At 52.5% G+C, this 19,957-nt stretch overlaps 1 protein-coding gene across 1 annotated transcript in view; it reads left to right on the top strand.

Annotated features, from left to right (window-relative positions):
- Nucleotides 1-521: 521 nt before the first annotated feature.
- The window catches only part of TSPAN2 (tetraspanin 2), a 36,430-nt gene continuing 16,994 nt past the window's right edge, over nucleotides 522-19,957 (top strand). The window contains exons 1-2 of the mRNA XM_080648132.1: nucleotides 522-700; nucleotides 14,306-14,408. Of these exons, the coding sequence (XP_080504258.1) occupies nucleotides 632-700; nucleotides 14,306-14,408 (172 nt within the window). The 5' untranslated portion in view covers nucleotides 522-631. The remainder of the gene's footprint in view (nucleotides 701-14,305; nucleotides 14,409-19,957) is intronic.

A 19,957-nucleotide genomic window follows, 5' to 3' on the forward strand; every position in this document is an offset into this window, starting at 1 on the left:
CCTAAGAAACGGCCTCCGCGGCCAGTGTGCGCATCCGGCGCCAGAGAACCGCAGCCCGCAGCCGGGGTGCCCGGGACAGGTCCTGCCAGCGTCAGGGCGGCCTCAGGTCCCACTTATCTCTCTACCCTAGGCCACCCCCTAGGTTTCCATAGCCACCGGGGCGCGTGCTGATCCCCAGCCATCACCGCAGCCTCAAATGAGTCTCTGCGCAGGGCGCTGATGAAGGGGGTCTCGGGTCCCCAGTGAACGCTCCTTCCTGGCAGATGCTCAGATACCCACAGTGGCGGGGCGCCCGCGGGGCACGTCGCCCAGCACCGGGAGGGTAGGAGGCGTTCCCTCGTTCCGGGGAGAGCGGGGGAGGTGCCCTTCCTGGCCGCACGGTGCCCACACCCCTCGCCAGCCTTACAGCTGGGGTCCTCCCGGGCCCTCTCGCGCCCCCTGCCGGGCTCCCGCCCCCGCCCCCTGCAGGCCCCGCACCCGGTAGGCCCGCCCCTCCGCCCCGCAGGCCACGCCCCCGCCCCACAGGCCACGCCTCCAGCCCCTGTAGCCACGCCTCCTCCCGCCGGCTCCCGCTGCTCCGGGCGCTCCATCGCCGGCCTGGGGACTCGGGATCCCGCCGCCGGGCCGCAGCATGGGGCGCTTCCGCGGGGGTCTGCGCTGCATCAAGTACCTGCTGCTCGGCTTCAACCTGCTCTTCTGGGTGAGGCCCTGAGCCGAGGAGCCGGGCAGGGGCGGGCCGGGCAGGGGCGCGGGGCCGGGGTCCCTGGAGGATGGATCGCTGCGGGCGTCCGAACCGGGCTGGGGGAGGGGGGGGGTGCGAGGTGTTCCAAACCGCAGAGGTGGGAAAAGGCAGGCAAAGAGGGAGGGGCGGGATGGAGAAGGACAGAACGGAAAGAGAGATTAAGCAACGAGAAATGGTGAGAAGGGGAGACACCGTCGGCTCTTCCCTTTGAGGAACCTCTCCGCCTGGGTGTCCCTCTCGCAGCTGAGGACTCCGGGTGCGGGGACGCTCGCTCGCTCTCCTCACCTCCTGGGGGCTCCCTCCAGCCGTGCGCACACCCCCTGATCGCGCTCCTTCCCCCTGGAGCCTGGGCCTGGCCAGAGCGTTGGGAGGGGGGCCCTGCACAGGGGGGGGGGGGGCCGCCGGGGGTGGTACCCCATCTGAGTGTGTGGACTCACCACCTGGCCGTGATGGTTTTGTGCAGGAAATTGGGGGTAGGAGAGAAAAGGGGTGGGAAAGGGGGAGAGGGTGGTCCTTTTCCTGAGCATTAGGGAGGGGTCCGGCTGGATGAGAGGAGGTGGTGATGCTCTTCTGTGAAGGGGACCAGCGGGAGGGAGGGGCCGCAGCATCTCCCCCAACCCCCAACCGGCAGCCTCTGCTACATACTAATGCTCCCAGTGATGATCTCATTCAACTTTGCATTGAATGAACAACATGCCCGCGATTTGTGGTCCACAGAGAGACAGGGCCATGACCCCTGTCTCCTATATTATTGGGGCAAGACTAGGACTAGACCATCCCTCGATCCCTGGGCTACCCTCTCTCAGGCGCCTAAGGGGCTGTGGGACAAGGTCTGAACATTGTCTGCTCCGCACATTCCCTCTTGGGCTTCCTGAAGAGAATGTCAGCCAGGATAACTGCTCAGATGGACCCAGACAGAAAACACAGATCTTGCTTTGGGTGAAGAAGTTCTTAGAGCCAGGAGGGAGCGGCAGGGCCTGGGTGCTTGGAAACAACGGGGCTGGGGGAGGTGGTGGTGGTTCTAACAACTGCTCTGGGGAGGTTGTCTTCCCATGCCTGCAGCTAATCAATTATTGAATGATGGGCTCTGCTCGTGTCTGCCAACCCATTAGCCCAGAAGCCTGGGTGACTCCAGCTACTCAAGCTCTCGGAGGCCACGTTGACATCCTCAGCACCCTCCGTCAGGGGAAGGTGTGAAGGAGGTAGCCCGAAGACAGCCCCTGAGTTTTAAAAAGACCCATGGCTTTTGTACACCCGGGCGCCTGCACCCAGCATACTACGGGGAGGGGTAGTCTTTCTAAAGGCCTTTTTGCTGTGCTTTTGAATAGTCTGGCTTAATTTCCAAAGCTGTTCGTGATCAATGTCATGCTTCAGTGACATCCTTCGCCCCCACTGCTTACAAATTCGAGAGGAGTTGTATGTGAGCCTGGGAAAGAATTCTTAGGCTGGGTTCGGTGCCTGCTTAGTGCTCGATGTGTGCCAGCCTTGCCAGGGGTAAGAGGAAGCATTCCTGGATTTTTTCAGTGTGTCAGGGGCAGCACTATGCACATGGCATCATTATTACCCTCAATCCTCACAACAGTCCTAACGTGCATACTCTTACTGTCCCCGTTTTTACAGATGAGGAAACAGGTTCAAATAGGTTCGCTTGCCCAAGGTCGCACAGCCAGTGAGAGGTGACTCACACTCAGCCTACTTGCTGCTCGGCCCTGTGGTACATTACACTCCTAACCTGTGGTTCTCCCAGGGTGGTTCCTGCACCAGCAGCATCAGCATCTCCTGGGAACTTGTCGGAAATACACATTCTCAACCCAGTCCAGGCCTGCTGAATCAGAAATTCTCAGGGAGGGACTCAGTGAGCTCTTTTAACAAGCCCTCCAGATCATGCTGATTCATGTTCAAGTTTGAGAGCCACTCTGTTAAACAATTCTTAAATAAGTATTATAAAGATAATTTATACATGTACACATAGATATGTAACTTATCTAAAATAATTAGACCAGATGTCCTTCCAGACGTCCTTCCGGACGACCTTCTGGACGAAGCCTGGGCCGCGAGGGAAGCCCCAATCCCGGGTGCCGGAGGGAAGCGGGTGCTGGCAGCCAGGGGAAGGAAGGCCTACTCTTGCACGAATTTCGTGCATCAGGCCTCTAGTGAATATATATAATTTATAAATATAAAACACTGTTCTCTAAGCTGCCAATCTAGTTGAGGACGTGAGACCGATGCCTATAGAACAACAACGAACAAAAAGGACAGTATAAAGTCAAGTGAGTAATGTCCCACTCCTGACCAGAAAGGCAATAAGGAGGAGAAGTAGGAAGACAGTGATGTCTGAGTGCCTGGTGGGGTCAGATACCACCTTTCATGCCTGAGTTCTAATGAAGGAGATTAGCACAAGGTCACAGCAATAGTGAGGAGTCAGGACAGTTCTCCCGAAGAAGGGAGATGTCTAAGCTGAACCAAAGGGCTGGAGGAATGGAGGTGGGCAAGGATGAGGGGGTGACACCGCCTGCCAACTGAGGAACAGAGCGAGGGAGGCTGTGACCACCATCTGGCGAAGGGATCAGGCTCGAGTGCTGAGACCCCAGGCAGGGTGTGCTCGAGCAATGACTTCTGACTTCCAGCCCTGTTTCCTCGTCTGTACAATTAGGGGAACAGAGTTGCTGAGAGAACTGAAAGGAAATAGGAACCGTATCTGAGCTCACCTTCCTAGGAGCCTGGTACAAAGTAAGTGCCCAAAAACTGTGATTGCTGAGTGCCTGGCACGTAGAGGCGTCAGTGAAAGTTGGCTCTCTTTCCCTCACCCCTCCGTGTGGGGGAAGCGTGTGTGTTTGCCAAGTGACTTGCAGCTCGTCTTCGCTTTGGGATAACCACACGTTATCTTCAGTCTGTACTTGTGGACTTTCCCCACTGGAACTGAGAGCACGCTGAGAGCGGGGATTTTTCTTTTCCTGTTCTGTCCACGGCTGTATCTCCATGTCTAGAAAAGTCCCCAGCACACAGGAGGCACTCAATAAATGTCTGCAGCATGAATAAATGAATTGCAGGTTAGAGAGCTTGGTACAAGTGGACTTCGAAATTTGCACGGGTAATCGATTCTCGGCTTTATCCGGAGGACGGAGGCCCTCTCTTCCTGCTTATTACCTATTGGTTTGTTCTATGCTTGCATAGATTGAGCCCAGGAGGGGAATATGGGGCCTTCCTGTCCCCTAATTCCATGGCGGGGGGGGGGTGGTATAGGAGACTGAGGGTCCTGGAATTGCAGCTGCCACAGGCAGCCTTCCCACGTCACAGGCAGCCTCCCACATCTATGCTTGCACAACCAAAGGGAAAGGGGTGAACTGAAATAGGTACCTAATGATTTAGGGCAGTGGTCGGCAAACTCACTAGTCAACAGAACCAAATATCAACAGTACAACGATTGAAATTTCTTTTGAGAGCCAAATTTTTTAAACTTAAACTTCTTCTAACACGACTTCTTCAAAATAGACTCGCCCAGGCCGTGGTATTTTGTGGAAGAGCCACACTCAAGGGGCCAAAGAGCCGCATGTGGCTCGCGAGCCGCAGTTTGCCCACCACTGATTTAGGGAAAGTGATGGTTTGGGATAAACTATCTAGCTATCTCCCTGCACTGTCACTGAGGGAACCTGATTCCAGAGAAGCCCCACCCCAGTTTCTGAAGTTGTTTTTTCCTGGTTGGAGGGGTTTGCGGGAGGCTTGGGGAAGGGGCGGAGGGTGGGGGACAGTTTTCCTGGAAGGAGAGGCTTCATCTGGGACTCGGGGTCATGTGTGCACACACCCTTGGATGCTGTGCGCCTGCCCTTCTGAGGCATAAGGTCCCCGGTGACAGCACTCCTTTCCTGCCAGGAACTCACCAGGAGGCGGCCCAGAGGCCTGGGTGGGGTATGCCTTGCGGATCTGCAGTTTAACAAATCATTTGCAACTTCCTCGGGCAGTTTGGTTGAAGTTTCCTTCCAGGGGTCCTCAAACTTTTTAAACAGGGGGCCAGTTCACTGTCCCTCAGACCGTTGGAGGGCCGGACTATAGTTTTAAAAAAAACTATGAACAAATTCCTATGCGCACTGCGGGCCCGGGACGAGTCGGCTGCTAAGCAGGACAGGCAGCGGCACCCGGCGGGCCAGATAAATGTCCTCTGCGGGCCACATGTGGCCCGCGGGCCGTAGTTTGAGGACCCCTGCGCCAGTGCTCCTGATTTTATAAGCATTCAGCTAGACCCGGCCAGGGCTGGCCCAGCGCTCCTGGCCCAGGGCCACTGGCTGGAATCACCATTGGATTAAAAAATAATAATAATAATAAGTAAAGCCTAGCCATGAAGCCCACTAAATTAATTTCTGTTATCATGGCTGGTGTCTAACATTAAAGAAACCCTTTCCAACACCTGTCAGGTCTAAATTGGGACACCGTAATCAAATTGCATAGCATAGTTCCATGCCCTTAACTGAAATCGCCTTTATTTTTTTCCTCCGTTGCCTAGCAATATGAGTAACACACCCCAGTCCAGCAAGCCACACACGTTGGTTTAGAGAGAAACCTGGGCACTGTTTATTCCTTCGTTTGTTGCTGTACGCTTAGCGTTTTCCTATCATTGTGCTTTCGAGCTGCTCAGGGTTACCCACCAACAGGAAGCGGGACTGTTCATTGTTGAAAGGCAGATGCCATATATGGCTCGTTTGAAGTCGCTTTCTTCCCTTCTTACCATGATTGATGCAGCTTTGGGGTTTCACTCAGTGATGCCTGACAGGTGCTGTTAGGAGAGACGTGTCACGTGGCCTCAGGAGTGGAAAATGTTTGAACAGACTGCAGCTTACAGAGGTTGCCTCGGCCTCTTCCCCAAACTTCTTTCAGACAATAACTTCAGCACTCCGGCCTGTTGAGAAAGACTGTTTTTAAAGAAATACCTGGAGAAAGTATTCTTTGGGGTCCACCTAAAAGCTAGACCACCCCAGGAGGCAGATAGGAATTTCCTGGGCCTTGTTGCATGATAGTCTTTATTTCTGGTTTCTGTCAAGGTGGGAAGAGAGTGGCCATGGCCAAGCCTCCCCTAATGTGGACGAGAAGTGTTGAGAGGGGCAGGGACTCACTGTTAGGGGCCAGTCTGCAGAGGCCTGAGCTCTAATTCCAGCCATCTGGTAGACCTGGGGCAGGTCTAGGCAGCATGGCAATTCATATCCAGGACTTCAGAGCCTGGAAGGTGGTCACTGGCAGCACACAGCCTGGGGTTGTTCCTAGCTATACTGTTTACTGACTAGGGGAGCTTGGTTAGTAAGTTGTTTAGCCTCTTTGAGCCTCAGTTTTCTCATCCATAAAATGGACATGATCAAGTACCAACATCAATCTGTGGTCTTTGGGCAGATAAAATGAGTAGATAGATGTAAAGTAGCAAGTATGGTACCTATGCATAGTAAAGACTCAATAATATAAGATATTAGTGCTTGTCACATTTAAACACTAGAAGCACAAGTGGGAAAGTACAATCCCTTGGTTTGATAACACTCCTCATGAGACTGTGGTAAAGAACCAAGAAAATCACTTATGCAGAAAATCACCTAGAAAATTGCTCAACACACTGAAGGTACTCAAAGCTGGCTCCTCCCCGCTGTGGTAACAGAATAAGGACAGTAAGTCTAAGAGGACACAGACCCACATTGGAATAGCTGGTGTCCAGGCTGCCGGGGTCTTGGCTCCATCACTGGACTGGGGAACCGAGAGTGGGCTCAGGTTGGATGGACATTATCTCCCAGTGGGCATTGTGGTCAGGTGGCTCATGGGTTCTGCTAGGGGTCAGAAATTGGATCCTGAGATCTAGATCCATTACTGACCTCAATGACCCATCACAACAGTGGTCTGAGGTAGGTATTCCTATTATTCCCACCTCACAGATAAGGATGTTGGATCTACAAAGATTATGTAATTCTCCTGATGCCACACATTCTTTCTCAGGAAACAGGGTGTGCTTTTAAAAACTATGTCATCTCCAATGTCCCTTCTGAAGATTCATTCCAGAAACGCAGGTGCAAAGTGATGCACACACGCCAGATCAGTGTAAAGCCGAGGAAAAGCAAGATGGCAGTTGAGAAAGGGTGTATAGCAAGAGACAATTTCAGTAACACATTTGAAGAAGAACAGTTGCTATTATATTAATATAAGTTGTGGGCTGGTGGCTTTACATTTTGTATGTTTAATCCTCACAGTGACCCTCAGTTGTCACCCCCAGTTTACATGTGACAAAACAGGGAGACTCGCTCAGGGACTCGGAACCAGCCAGTACAGAGCTGGGCTTCTGTGTGTGGCCCAGACTCTGTGGTTGGAACCACTCCAAGGCCGCAGACTAAGGGGAGAGAAGCTCGAAGTCTTGATGAGCACGTGCAGTCTAGACCTGCCCTGTCCAATATGGTGACTCTGCTCCTAATCACATGAGGCTAGCAAATTTAATTAGCATTAAAATAAATCTAATATTCAGCTCCTAAATCGCGCTAGCCACATTTCCATAACCATAGGTGGCGAGTGGCTCCAATACTGGACAGCACAGAGAGAGAACATCTGCATCTATATCAGCCGTGGGAAAACTACGGCCCGCGGGCCGGATCCGGCCCGTTCGGCTGTTCTATCCGGCCCGCGGAGCCGAAAGAGTGGAGGGTTCTCTTGCTCTCCCCTCCGCTCCTTCACCAGCAGCAGTGTTAACATGGCAACGTCGGGAAACACGGCCGCAGCTCCTTCTTCTGAGTGGGCGGATTTATGTCCGCCCATTCAGTAGAAGGAACAACCTCTCAATCCTCCAGAGGCTCCTTGTAATGCCCGCGGACGCGTCCCCCGACATCACCCTGGGAATGCGTAGACACGTTATCGTGGTGATGTAGGGAGACACGCCCCTGGAGAGCACAGTATCAGAGCACAGTTTGAAATGAATAAAACTATTGAAATAAAAAAAAAAAAGACCGTACCCTTTTATGTAATGATGTTTACTTTGAATTTATATTAGTTCACACAAACACTCCATCCATGCTTTTGTTCCGGCCCTCCGTTCCAGTTTAAGAACCCATTGTGGCCCTCGAGTCAAAAAGTTTGCCCACCCCTGGTCTATATCATTGGAGAAAGTTCTATCGGATAGCTCTTGCCTACATATAGTTATAAATTACTTTCCCTGTTTTTCTTTTACTGGGTCTTGTAAACACTAAAACCAAAGAGAGAGAGGAAACCGTCCCTGGAACGGGGCACTGGCAGAGCTGGAGGTTTGGAAAACTCAGGGAATTCTGTGTGTCATGGAAAGAGTGTAGAGCGAACCTCAGAATGAGTAGAGGAAGGCAGCGGAGGGCCAGGTTGTTGGTATCTTGGGAGTGGTGTTTTGTCTCTTGAGTCAGGTTACGTTTCGGTTTGAATGTAACATTACCAAGCCTATCATCATCATAACACCAAGCGCTGGGCACTCACCACTCTGCATCTGTAACGTGAACTCGTTTCATCTCGTGGGGAGGCACTATTCTTACCTTCACTTTGCAGTCGAGGAAGCTGAGGGTGAGAGAGGTTAAGTGACTTGCCCAAGATCACAGACTAGTAAATGGCAGAGCCCGATTGGAACGCAGGAGGACGTAGAGCCTGTGTCCATCCCTCCAGCTGCTCAACACCACAGCTCGGTGCACGCGCACGTGTTTGTTAAGATCCTGTGTAAGGGCATCACGTTCAGTGTGAACACTCAGAAGAGGTAAAATTTCTAGAAGAGCAGTTGGCAAATGTTCCAAACAGTGTGCCGAGCCCTCCCCTCCCCGTCATAGTGGTGATGGGGACAGAGTCAGCTGATAAGCTGGAGAATCAGGCAGGGCTGGCAGTCCCGCTGTGGGCAGGGACAGGGGCCTTGGAAGCTGCTGCCACTCACCCAGGAAGCCCCTTGCTCTCCCTGTGCACCCTCCAATCTGTCCAGGCCCCTGTAAATGGCCCGGCCCTCCCTGCCTTCATGCCCACAGTGGTTTCTGGTAAAATTGCTGTTAAGAAAAGTCTCTTTGGAACACCAAACTAGACTTTATGATTTCTACTGGATTCCATCCAAGCTAACGTTTTAATAAATCAAGTGTTGTGGCTTGTCCGAGTCTAACCTGAGTTCTACTGAAACATTTGATTCTCCCATTGTCTCTCCGTAACAATAAAATTGGGTGATGATCATTGTCATTGACTGATATTTAAGAATCCTGTTTATCTGCTCAAGAGTAGTTCTTGCACACTTTTTCTTTAATCCTTACCCAAGGATATGGTTTACTGTTTTGAGAGAGAGAGAGAGAGAGAGAGAGAAAGAGAGAGGCATCTGTGTCAAAGAGAAACATCAATCAGCTACCTCCCTTATGCTTCCCAACTGGGGGTCGAACCCGCAACCTAGGTATGTGCCCTTACTGGGAATCGAACCAGCAACCTCTTGGTGTACAAGATGATGCTCCAAACAACTGAGCCACCTGGCCAGGGCTCTCAAGCTATCTTGAAAGATATTAGGCTGTTAAGTAAATATTGTTTAATGTCCTGTCTTTGTTGACATAAAGCTCGATAGAGGTGAGATGTCACAGTAGTCAGTGTAGCCCTCAGGTAACTGTTTACTCCGTGGGTGAGCCTGGGACAAGAGCCAGCTGGCTGCTGCAAGGAGGAAGTCCAGAGAACACAGAGAAGACCATTGTTGTCCTCCGAGAGCTCATCTCCTAGGTGAGGGAAGGCAGGCATCACGTGTGAGTCACGTGGGTGACCTGGCGGATTAGATTTTAGTTCTCTGTGTATTTGATGTTCACTTGATGAAGCCATCTGCTCCCTGGAACCACTGGCCAGTGGTCTGTGACATTTATTTTGCTATTTAAAGGAAACTATGCAGCTGTCATCTTTCTCCCAGTTCTTGCTGATCCCTCCTCCTTTCCCTATATTTCTCTAGAGAAAACGCGTTACTAGTATGTATAACCATGGAATAAACACAACACTTCCCACTGTTTCTATTTATCAGCTTCATCAATCACAGCAAGCTTTTCATCTGGTTACTTTCCTCCCCTGAGCGTGGTATCCCCCCAGCACCTCTCTACTGTCTCTTGGCAATGCTACTTGATCCACGCAGGTTAACTTCATAACAACCTAAACAGAAGGAGGTACGTTTAGCACAAACCCGAAGTTCTTTCCAAGATGCATAAAACTCCCGATTTGGTCGTGGTTTGGAGTGCGGAGCCCTTCCATCGGTGCACAGAATTAAGCACTGATTGATTTAAAAATAGATCCTTACCTGAAGGAGGTCTTTCAGGAATTTCTTAACATGCGCTGTTCTTAGGATATTAGGAGGAGGGAAGTCCTAGGGGAAATCAGAACCGCAGGTATCTTACGATTAGCCATCTCCTCACCGCCTGCCGGGGTCCTGCCCCCAATTCCACCTCACCTGGTTGAGACGAGGGCAGCCAGGTTCCTCGGGGGTGCTTGTGCACAGATGTCCTGTGGCATTGGGCTCCCGTGTTTCCTGACAAAATCCTCACTTCTGAGAACATGCCATCCGAATCCTTGCCTTGGCTTTCACTGGGGCAAGTGTTGGGAGCTGGCTTTCCTCTTGGAGACAATTAGCATCATCTTCCAGAGCGCACGCGCCTCCGCCTTCCGCCTGCTCAAGGGCGAGACGCCACTGCCCTGTGGTGTCAGACTGGTGTGCAGTCACGTCAGGAATCGTGAGTGCTCGGCGCGTGACTCCACCTGGGGTGAGAATTGCCAGGAGCACGTATCAGCGTAAAAGCTTTGAGTGGCAGCTGTAGGGTTGAAGTGTCATTCCCAACTCTGTGACTTCATCCCAAAGAAGAGAAATGCAAATGAGTTGGGTCATGTGTATGCACGGTGTTCACCCTGCAGAAGGCCAGAATCCAGTATTGCCTTTGTCCATTCTTTCATCTGAGTGGCGTATACGTGTTGCCATAATGGTAGTAAACGCTCATATGCTCCTGCCTGTAAAAGGCATGTACAGAGTTATTCTTTGTGTCCGTGTTATGATGCGAAGCACACATCCCCACCGGTTTAGGAAACAGGACTCAGACACCACACGCTCTAGTTTTGTTTCGTTTTTGCTGCGTATATTCCACAGTGCGTTCACACTGCCTTCCAAGGTGTCTACACAGTGTTGGTGCAAATGAATTTGAAAACAGTCCTTTGCAAGGTATTCCCTCAAAGGGCTGTGAGGGAGGTCCTGCCAGCCTGTAAAAGCTTTCCCTTTGGCTCCTCACTGTGTCTGGCCTCCGGCAACCCTCCTAATGGTGTCCACAAAGTGAGTGGCTCCCATCTCCCCTCCAGGCTCAGCCATGGGCTCTCCAAGATGGTAGCAAGCTAAGCAGAAGCCGTGAGCCACGGCTGCCCCCACTCGCCCTTGAAATCCCAGGCTCTGACCTCCCCCAGACTCCTCCCTCCCCAACACAGTGTTCCAGGTAAGGAAGCAAAGTCCTTACTCACACTGTCCACTCCTCCCTCCAGCCCTTCCTTGCTCAGGGACCTCTAAGTCATTCTTCCAGATGTAAATCAAACAGGAATGGCTTGTGCGGAGCGCTGGTTGCCCCCGGACAGTGTGGCTCACTGCCTGCCTTGCACTGCATCGGTTAGTTTATGCGGTTACCTTCCCTGTTAGACGGATGCCTGTCCTTTCCATCAGCTTCCCTTATGCCCAGCACCGCCCCGACCAGGACCACAGCTGATCCCCTAAAAGACGGGGAGAAGTGAGAGGAGATGCTGCTGGGGACAAGAGAAGGAACGGGACCAGCGGAGGTCACCTCTCGGTCCTTATTTGTTCTGACATTGGCTGGGGTGCAGTGTTGTGGCTGAGACTGGAAGGAAAGGAAGCATGGGTGGGGGCTGGGGCTTCGATCTAGGAAGGTTAAAACGTAGGATTCCAGGGGGCTGCAGGCTTCCGGCACGTCACTCAGTGAACCTTCTCTTCCAGGATGGGGGACCCACAGAGCGATGGGACTCCATGACAATGGACCTGCTCACTGTGTTCCTGGCTGGGTTAGACTTGGTGTGATTTTTTTTTTTTTTCAAGCAATTTCTAGTAGAGCTTCCCAAGCCCAGCGAACACAGTCATTCAAGAGCCTTCCAGGAACGGGGAGTTTAAAAGGACCCTTTTGGCTACATGGTCTCTGTCGATGGCACTTTCCAGAGCAGGGATCGCTGTCACGAGCAGCCTGGGGCCTGGCCGGTCCTCCCCGGTGTGGTGTCCCTGCCGGCGAGCAGCTGCGGGCGGGAGGATTCCCTCCACACAGTGATGACATTCAGCTAAGCCACAGTTTCCTTGACTCAGGAGGAAACCCGTGTGGTTTGGGGTTGGGGAGGCGTGGTGAGCAAAGTGCAGATATTTTCTCATTGTCCCGTGGCTTTAAATTGCAACCTCTCTTTTAATTTTCCATTATGCATCAAACACATCTGTGCCAGTCGAGGACAAATGTATTCCATCTGGGGGGGATGATCCAGACAGCCATAAATTAGAGTCTGTGTACAGAGATGCCAAAAATGTGGCCGTGGGGTAGGGTGTCCCTGGGACCAGTCCCCTCCTCCACAGTCTGCTGGGTGGCTGCAGGCCTTGGCCTGACGCCTCTGTCAATAGATTTCACTTTGTGTTTGGAAACTCTTTCCATCAAGTCGCCAGGGAGGCGGGCGGGCAGGGGTGCCTCCGAGGCTCTGCTGGGCACATCCACCCGGCGGTGTTGGGTGCTCCTTGGACGAGGCTTTCCCAAGGGCATCCCTCTCTCTCTCTCCGGCACCTGAAACGAGCAATGACCTTGAAGCTGGTTTCCTAAAACTAAAGCGCGACCTAGGGAAACGCTCTTCACTTTGTCTTGATTGAACAAACTACCATATTACACTTTTAAAAACCACAACGTTTTAAAACTTGGGAGAGTTCTAGGTGCTTACTGCAGAAGACTTAGGAAATACAGCGAAAAGAAAAAGTCACCTGCAACCCCACCCTTCAGAGATAAATGTTATTAATGTTTTAGCATGATTTCTTTCAATATTTTTCCATGCGATGTTACCCTTTTGAAAAATAAAAATAAACTCCTTTCAAGCTGGTGGAGCCCAGTGCCTGGGTCTGTCCCTCACATTATCCAATTAGTGCTTTCCGCAGCCCTGGAAACTCTTAGACTCCAGCTGGTCGAGCCGCCCTCTCACTCCTCCTCGCTGAAGTCACGCCACACTTCTGGGGACCCGGCCACTGAGGGAGCTGGCCCGGAGGGGACAGAGCGGGAAGGAATGATCCTCAGATTAAACCCAGCCAGCTGGCCCCAAGGGGTAGTGCCCGTCTTACAAATAGCCCCCCAGATAGAAGGGTCCCATGGACAAAGGGCCCTGACTTTGATATTATTTTTCTTTATTAAACCTCTACCTCGCTGACCAAGTCCTTCTGTCTCCCTGTGGGGGTGGGACAGCCTCTATCCTGTTCCTAGGTGAGAGGCTAGGACAGCCCAACACTAACTGGAGGGGTGGGCAGAACCAGGGGCTACTTTTACACCTCAGCACACTTGCACCCCCGGTGCCTTGAGTCGCAAAGGTGCCCAGCGAATGTCTGTGGATAGATTGATCCGATGAAATTCCAGATGGGTGTGTGTGGACAGAGGGGGTGCGGGGCTGGAGCCTGCCGGGACCTTGGGGACATTCCCACGGAGGCGGGACAGGACCCCCAGCTTCGGTGGAGAGCCTCATGAGGCCCTGGGAGTGGCCTCGGGGAGCCAGCGATGACCCTGCCAGCTGCCAGCCTGCCCGCCGCTGCCCGCGCCAGCCACTCAGCCTCTCCATGAGCCGCACAGCACACAGACCATGCTTTTTCAGAAAATTATTTTTTCCTTTCTCACTTTCCATGGAAACTCAAAATAGCAACCAAAAAAAAAAAACGGTCAAGCTCCCTCCCTGCCTGCAGGGCAGTGACCGAGGAGGCCCCAGGGGAGGGGAGGAGGGGGGTTCAGATGCCTCTGAAGCAGCCCTCTCACTGGGCACTGGGCACCCATGGGGAGTGGGCAGGGCTGAGGTGGTGTGTTTGCTTGCAAATTAGAGAAGCGGGTTTCCCCCGGGTCTTCGAGTTCATCCTGCTCTTGGTGACCCAGCGTCTGAAACGCCGTCCCCCTCTCTGTGTGGCGTTGGTCAGGAGGTCCAGAGTGCCCTGAAGGGACAGGGGGCAGGGCGCCAGTGCCTTCCAGGGGCCGGTACTGGAAAGTTCTTGCTGAGCGGCCTCCAGGCTGCCCAGGCCTGGGTATGCCCGTGTCCCCAGGGCAGCCTGCAGAATGGGGGAAACTCCAGTTCCAGCGCCACATCAGGGCCCCGGGGCTCTAAGCGCTTCATGTGTGAACCGTGAAGGATGAGGCCTTCCAGCACCCAGCACCCTGGGCCACCGCTGCTCCTGGGGGCCCGCGCTCCCCTCACCTTCTTTATAAAGCTCTCGGCGGGGGCTTGCCGGGGCGGGGGTGGGGGGCTGGTGGAAGGGGGAGGTCAATTGGGGAAAAAGGAGACTTATGTGAAACTTTAGACAATAAAAAATAAAAAATAAATAAAGCTCTCCTGCTTGCTTTGCAGCTGGCGGGGTCGGCCGTCATCGCCTTTGGACTATGGTTTCGGTTCGGAGGCACCATGAAGGATTTGTCATCAGGGGACAAGTCCCCAGAGTACTTCTACGTGGGTGAGTGACGTGGCTTCCCTGAGCTTTAGCCAGGGCTGCCCCCCAGGCCTAGGGAGACGGCCCTGGACTCCTGGGGAGGGGAAGGGGCAGAGGGAAGAGGAAGGAGAAGCCACGCCCTGAAGCCTGCACCTGAGCCTGCGGTGGGCAGTGCGGCCAGGAGGGAGGGGACCCCTTCCTCACATGGGTCACCCCTCTGCTTTCCAAAACCCAGGAAGACCAAGGGGAGGACTGGCCCAGGGCACTGCTTTCGGAGCCCGGAATGGAACTACGATGCGTTTCCAAAGAATTCGAAACTCCCTGCTGCCCCGGGTGAAGTGGGCATCCCCACTCCATTACTCACTCAGCCATCTGCAGGGATGGGCCTGCAGGCTCAGGGTTCTACTTTATGGTCTTGTGTTCGAAATTGTCTATGAGAAAACGGAATTCAAAATGAAGAGACGGCTTTGGACAGGGTTTGGAGGTGCTCATGTCAGTCCCTCTGTGTCTAGGGACTGCAGAATACGGGAGTGGGGAGGGGAAAGAGGGCAGGGCTGTCCTGGGAAGGAGGCCTCAGTGGGAGAGGAGCAACCGCTCAGCTCCCTGCAGCTGTAGGAACAGGGTGAGGGGTGTGGGGTAGGGTGTAGCCTCCCCTTCAGAGACCACGTGCTAAGTGGGCTGAGCTGAGCCTCCCCCTGGGTTTAGAGTTCTCTCTCTCTCTCTCTCTCTCTCTCTCTCTCTCTCTCTCTCTCTCTCTCTCATCTCTCTATCTCTATCTCTATCTCTATCTCTATCTCTATCTCTATCTCTATCTCTCTCTCTCTCTCCTTCCTGGACTCTAGGTTTCCCACACCCGAGACCATTGTGGGCGCAGGTGATGGCCCTGTGCTGCCGCCGCGTTAAGCTCCACGCCAGCGCAGAGTGCACTTGGGTGGCATGCGGTGCCTCTGTGCTTGGGTGAGGCAGGTTTCTGCAGAGATCGTGGGCCCCGAACCCCAAGACGAGCCGGGATGCTTCCGGGGAGGGACCCTGTCCAGGCCGCTCGCAGAGCCAGGGCCGTCCTCACGAAGGGCCGCTCCCAACTGTGTTCCCTCCTCTCCCAGCTGCCCTTCCCGCCCCACCCCTCCTGTGAGGAGAGCAGCCAGGCTCCTGAGGGCACTGTTAAGGAAAAGGAAAGTAACAGCAAACCTACTGAAAGGGGGACAGCGCCAGGGGATCCCACGCCTCATCAAGTCTTAGATGCAGTCTTTTGTAAACACCCAATTATTTTCAGTTCCACTAAGAAAAGAAGAAGCGCTGCCATTGTAACTAACAGGCCATGAAACGTGCATCCTAGTTTCAGAAAGGTTAAAATGCAAAATGGATGGAATGTGGGGAAAGAAAGGTGGGGGTGGGGACTCTCCAGATTTAGCTCAGGGTTCGACACAGTCGTCAAGGACACAGGTATTTCTCATCTCTCTACTCGCCACCCTCGGGACCTCACACGTCCCCTCGGATAGTAAGACAGCTGCTGTGGCTCCAAGCATCGGATCCTCATACAGCAGCGTCCGAAGGAGAGAAAAGGAAGTTTCACCTCGTGTGGCCTTTCTCAGGAATGAATCAAACCTTTGTCAGGAGTCCCCAGCAGACTTCTCCCTGCAGCTTTGGCCAGAATGGCACTGTGTGTTCATGCCTAAACCGTCACGGCCAAGAAGAGAATGAATGACTAATCGGAGTCACCCTGGGCCTGGAAAGGGGCCCGGGCTCCCCAGAGGGCCTCTGACACCTAGACTGAATCCGAGTTCTGTTACAAGGAAGAAGCGGAGGAATCTGCCATCTGGCTTAACACGGAAACACTCCTCTTTTCCACCCACACGGTTTCCAGGTGGCACCCACGCTGGCATCCGGAAGCTAGCCTGCACATTTAGCATATCCTCTCTTCCTTGAGGAAGTCCTGGCTCTGAAGACCTCAAAAGCGTTCCCCTCACCCAGAGCAGACCCCCAAATCCCCAGATGACACTCCGCCTGCACCACCTCCAGGGACACACGGGCCGTCAGGGGAGGGTAGAAGGAATGCATTTCCCTCGTTTTCCTGATATTCCAGGACCCGCTTATTTCATAACTTGTCCTGCGATTTCTAACTCCGTTTTAGCATAAACACAACTCAGTGCAATCTACTTTTCAGACGATGTGACATATACGATAACCAGACAAGACTCTCTAGCATGTGTGAAGTGCCGGTGAGTGATACAGATGCTACCACTGAATTAAGCCTGACAGAGAACACTGCAGCTGGCGGGATGAGCCTCGGGGTAGAGGGGCGCTTGAACGGGGCCCTGGAGGACGGATAGGCTCCAGGGAGCCTGAGTTAGGGAGAGCCTGATTCAAGACGCTGGGTCAGCATCGCAAATAAATGGCAGGCAGCCGCTATCCTTCCCCTCCTCGGTGGCGGTTCTGGCTAATTGTTTAGGATACACTTATAGGGACTCTTCTTCACCTAGCTCCTCCCAACCATTTACAACGGTTGCTTAGGGGGGAATCATTTTCTCTCCCTGCTCTGAATTCAGTTACTTGATGTACTGACATGAGGTCAGTCCCAATAAAACAGTGGGAGTCCTTTGCTCCTAAAATCCAGGCATGTTGGCATTCCGGGTATTAGCATTCAGCCTGTCTGCCCTTCACGTGCTATTGGGTTTGCACCGCAGCCCTGTGTATCTCAGAGTCCTCAGGTGTGACTGCCAGGACTTTCCATCCAAAGCCCTCGGGTAGATGGGGAGGAGTCCGCCTCAGTCAGAACCCACACCTGGGAAGCATCTACCAGTTCAGCTGCAGTCGTACATTCTCCTTGGGGTTGTTTGAATAACTGCCTGACACCAGCCACCACACCACCAAGTTGGAGGTTGAAAGACTTCATCTCTGTAATGTGATTTCTGAGCTTGACCTGGAAATTTCAGCCACAGTAAAGAAAACCCTTTCTATTTTTGTTATTTTTTGGTAATCCTCACCCAATGAAAAAAAATATCCATTGATTTTTAGAGAGTGGGAGAGAGAGAGAAAACACACACATACACACACACACACACACACACACACACACACACACACACACACATCAATGTGGAGAGACACACATCAATTGGTTGCCTCCCACACCTGCCCAGACCAGGGTCGGGGATTGAGCCTACAACCCAGGTCTGTGCCCTTGACTGGGAACAGACCCCTCGACCCCTCAGTGTGAGGGCTGATGCTCTAACCACTGAGTCACTGGCTAGGGCAAGAAACACCTTTTTAAAAGGCCACGAAGACCTAGGTGATGTGAAGAATGTAAGAGAGTTCGTCTCCCTTTCAACGATGATAAAATCTAGCTATTAAAAATGTCCCCGTGGCTATTTTAAATTTGGGATTTCATAAAGTATTTGGTTTTAGGCAAACATGGTTATGCATTCAAGCAGGGGTGCCTCTATTCTTTCCGTTTCCTATAGGCTCCTCTGTTTGGAAGAAATAGAACCTCTCCATGGGGACATCAGCCAGCATCTAGAATCCTGGGCTCTGTGGTCACACAAAAAAAGGGTGAGGACACTGGACTTGCCCCGTGTAACTTGCCATTGATTTGAAAAGACTCTCAGATGTGACAATCCTATCTAATAAAAGAGTAATATGAAAATTGACCGTCACTCCAACACACAAGATGGTCGCCCCCATGTGGTCAAAGATGGCTGACCCCATGTGGACACAAGATGGCCAGCAGGGGAGGGCAGTTGCGGGGGACTAGGCCTGTAGGGGAGGGCAGTTGGGGCGACCAGGCCGGCAAGGGAGGGCAGTTAGCCGTCGATCAGGCTGGCAGGGGAGTGGTTAGGGGGTGATCAGGCTGGCGGGCAGAAGCGGTTAGAGGCAATGAGGCAGGCAAGTAGTTGGGAGCCAGCAGTCCCAGATTGGAGAGGGTGCAGGCTGGGCTGAGGGACACACCCCCGCCCCATGCACGAATTTCGTGCACCGGGCCTCTAGTTTAACTATAATAGAAACTGCTGTGTGACTGAATGCCAGCGAAGTGGTGTTTGCAGTTGTGCACTGGGGTCACTCCAGGCTGGCAAGGCAGGAAGGAGCTGAGTTAGGGTTAAAAATCCAGACTGTCATCAATGGAGAGGATGAAGAACCAGGACTACAGAGGCTATAGGGCAAGATGACAAGGCATGTCTGTGGGACAGTGATTAGCCAGCCCTGCTGGGCAGAGGAGTCATAGTGGTGTGTAGAGGGCTGGGACATGGTGGGAGGTATGATTACAGATGTTGGGGAGGGATGGAGGGCAAGTGTCGAAGGCTCTGAGTGTTCAGGTTAGTTAATCTAGTAGGGAGTAGAAGACTAATTTAGAGCTCGGGGGAGGTCTGACCTCACTACAATTTTAAAGAGATTCTTTGGGCAGCAATGGAATGAGGAGAGTCACAGGACAGAAAAGAACAAGCTAGATTGAATAGAGATAGTATAAGAAGGTATAACTGGTAATGGAAGGAGACTTGACTTGAGGTGGTAAACACACAATATAATATACAGATGATGTGTTATAGAGTTGTATACCTGAAACCTATAAAGTTCATTAACCAGTGTCACCCAATAAACTCAATAAAAGGAAAGAAAAAAGAACATGCTAGATTGTTGATACAGTCAGACATAAGAGCATAATCCATGATGGTTGCGGTAGGAATTGTGAAGAAAGGAACAGAAAACAAGAAACATTATCAAACATCACTAAGCATTATTAAACAACTAGAGGCCCAGTGCATGACATTCATGCACTGGGCGGGGGCGGGGGTTGGGGGTGCCCTCTCGCAGTCCAGGACCCCTCGGGGGATGTCCGCCTGCCGGCTTAGGCCTGCTTTCTTCCCACCCCCCTGCAGTCAGACATCCCCTGAGGGGTCCATGAGCCTGGCTTCTGGCTGAGTGGCACTCCCCCTGTGGGAGTGCACTGACCACCAGAGGGCAGCTCCTGTGTTGAGCATCTGCCCCCTGGTGGTCAGTGCGCATCATAGTGTTGGGTCTTTCCGCCGTTTGGTCGATTTGCATATTAGCCTTTTATTACATAAGATATTATCAAGCATCATTAAATTCAGGGACAGAGGAATCAAAACAACAAATGATACCAGTAATAGAGATAAGGCCAGGAGTAACAGTCATGATTTTTAGATGGAAACCTGGATTATAGAACTAAGGGGTCCTGCTTAGTCAGAGAGGGTGGGTGTGTGAATGGGGGTGCGGGGAGCATCTGTGTCAGCCCAGGGAGCAGCCTTGCTCTCTTTGCTCCAGAAACAAAGAGCTAGCAGCAATACCACAGGTGTAGGTATGGGGCCAACCCAAGGAAACCTTTCTCATGACGTGATAAATCAAAGAAGCTGAGCAGACTTTCCACAGATGAGAGTGAACTCACCTCCACAGCGGTGTGTAATAACCACTCCTGGGGCTAAATCGGAATGGGGCGTGTACCCATTCAGGAGAGCCCTGTGCTGAGGAGGAAGGTCAACGAGCTCTATGCAAACATTCTCATCGTATTTTCTAACCTAAAGCAATGTGACTGTTCGAGAAGCAAGACACGGCATATCGTC

Source organism: Plecotus auritus (assembly GCF_963455305.1).
Source record: "Plecotus auritus genome assembly, chromosome: 12".
NCBI classification, from domain to species: Eukaryota; Metazoa; Chordata; class Mammalia; order Chiroptera; family Vespertilionidae; genus Plecotus; species Plecotus auritus.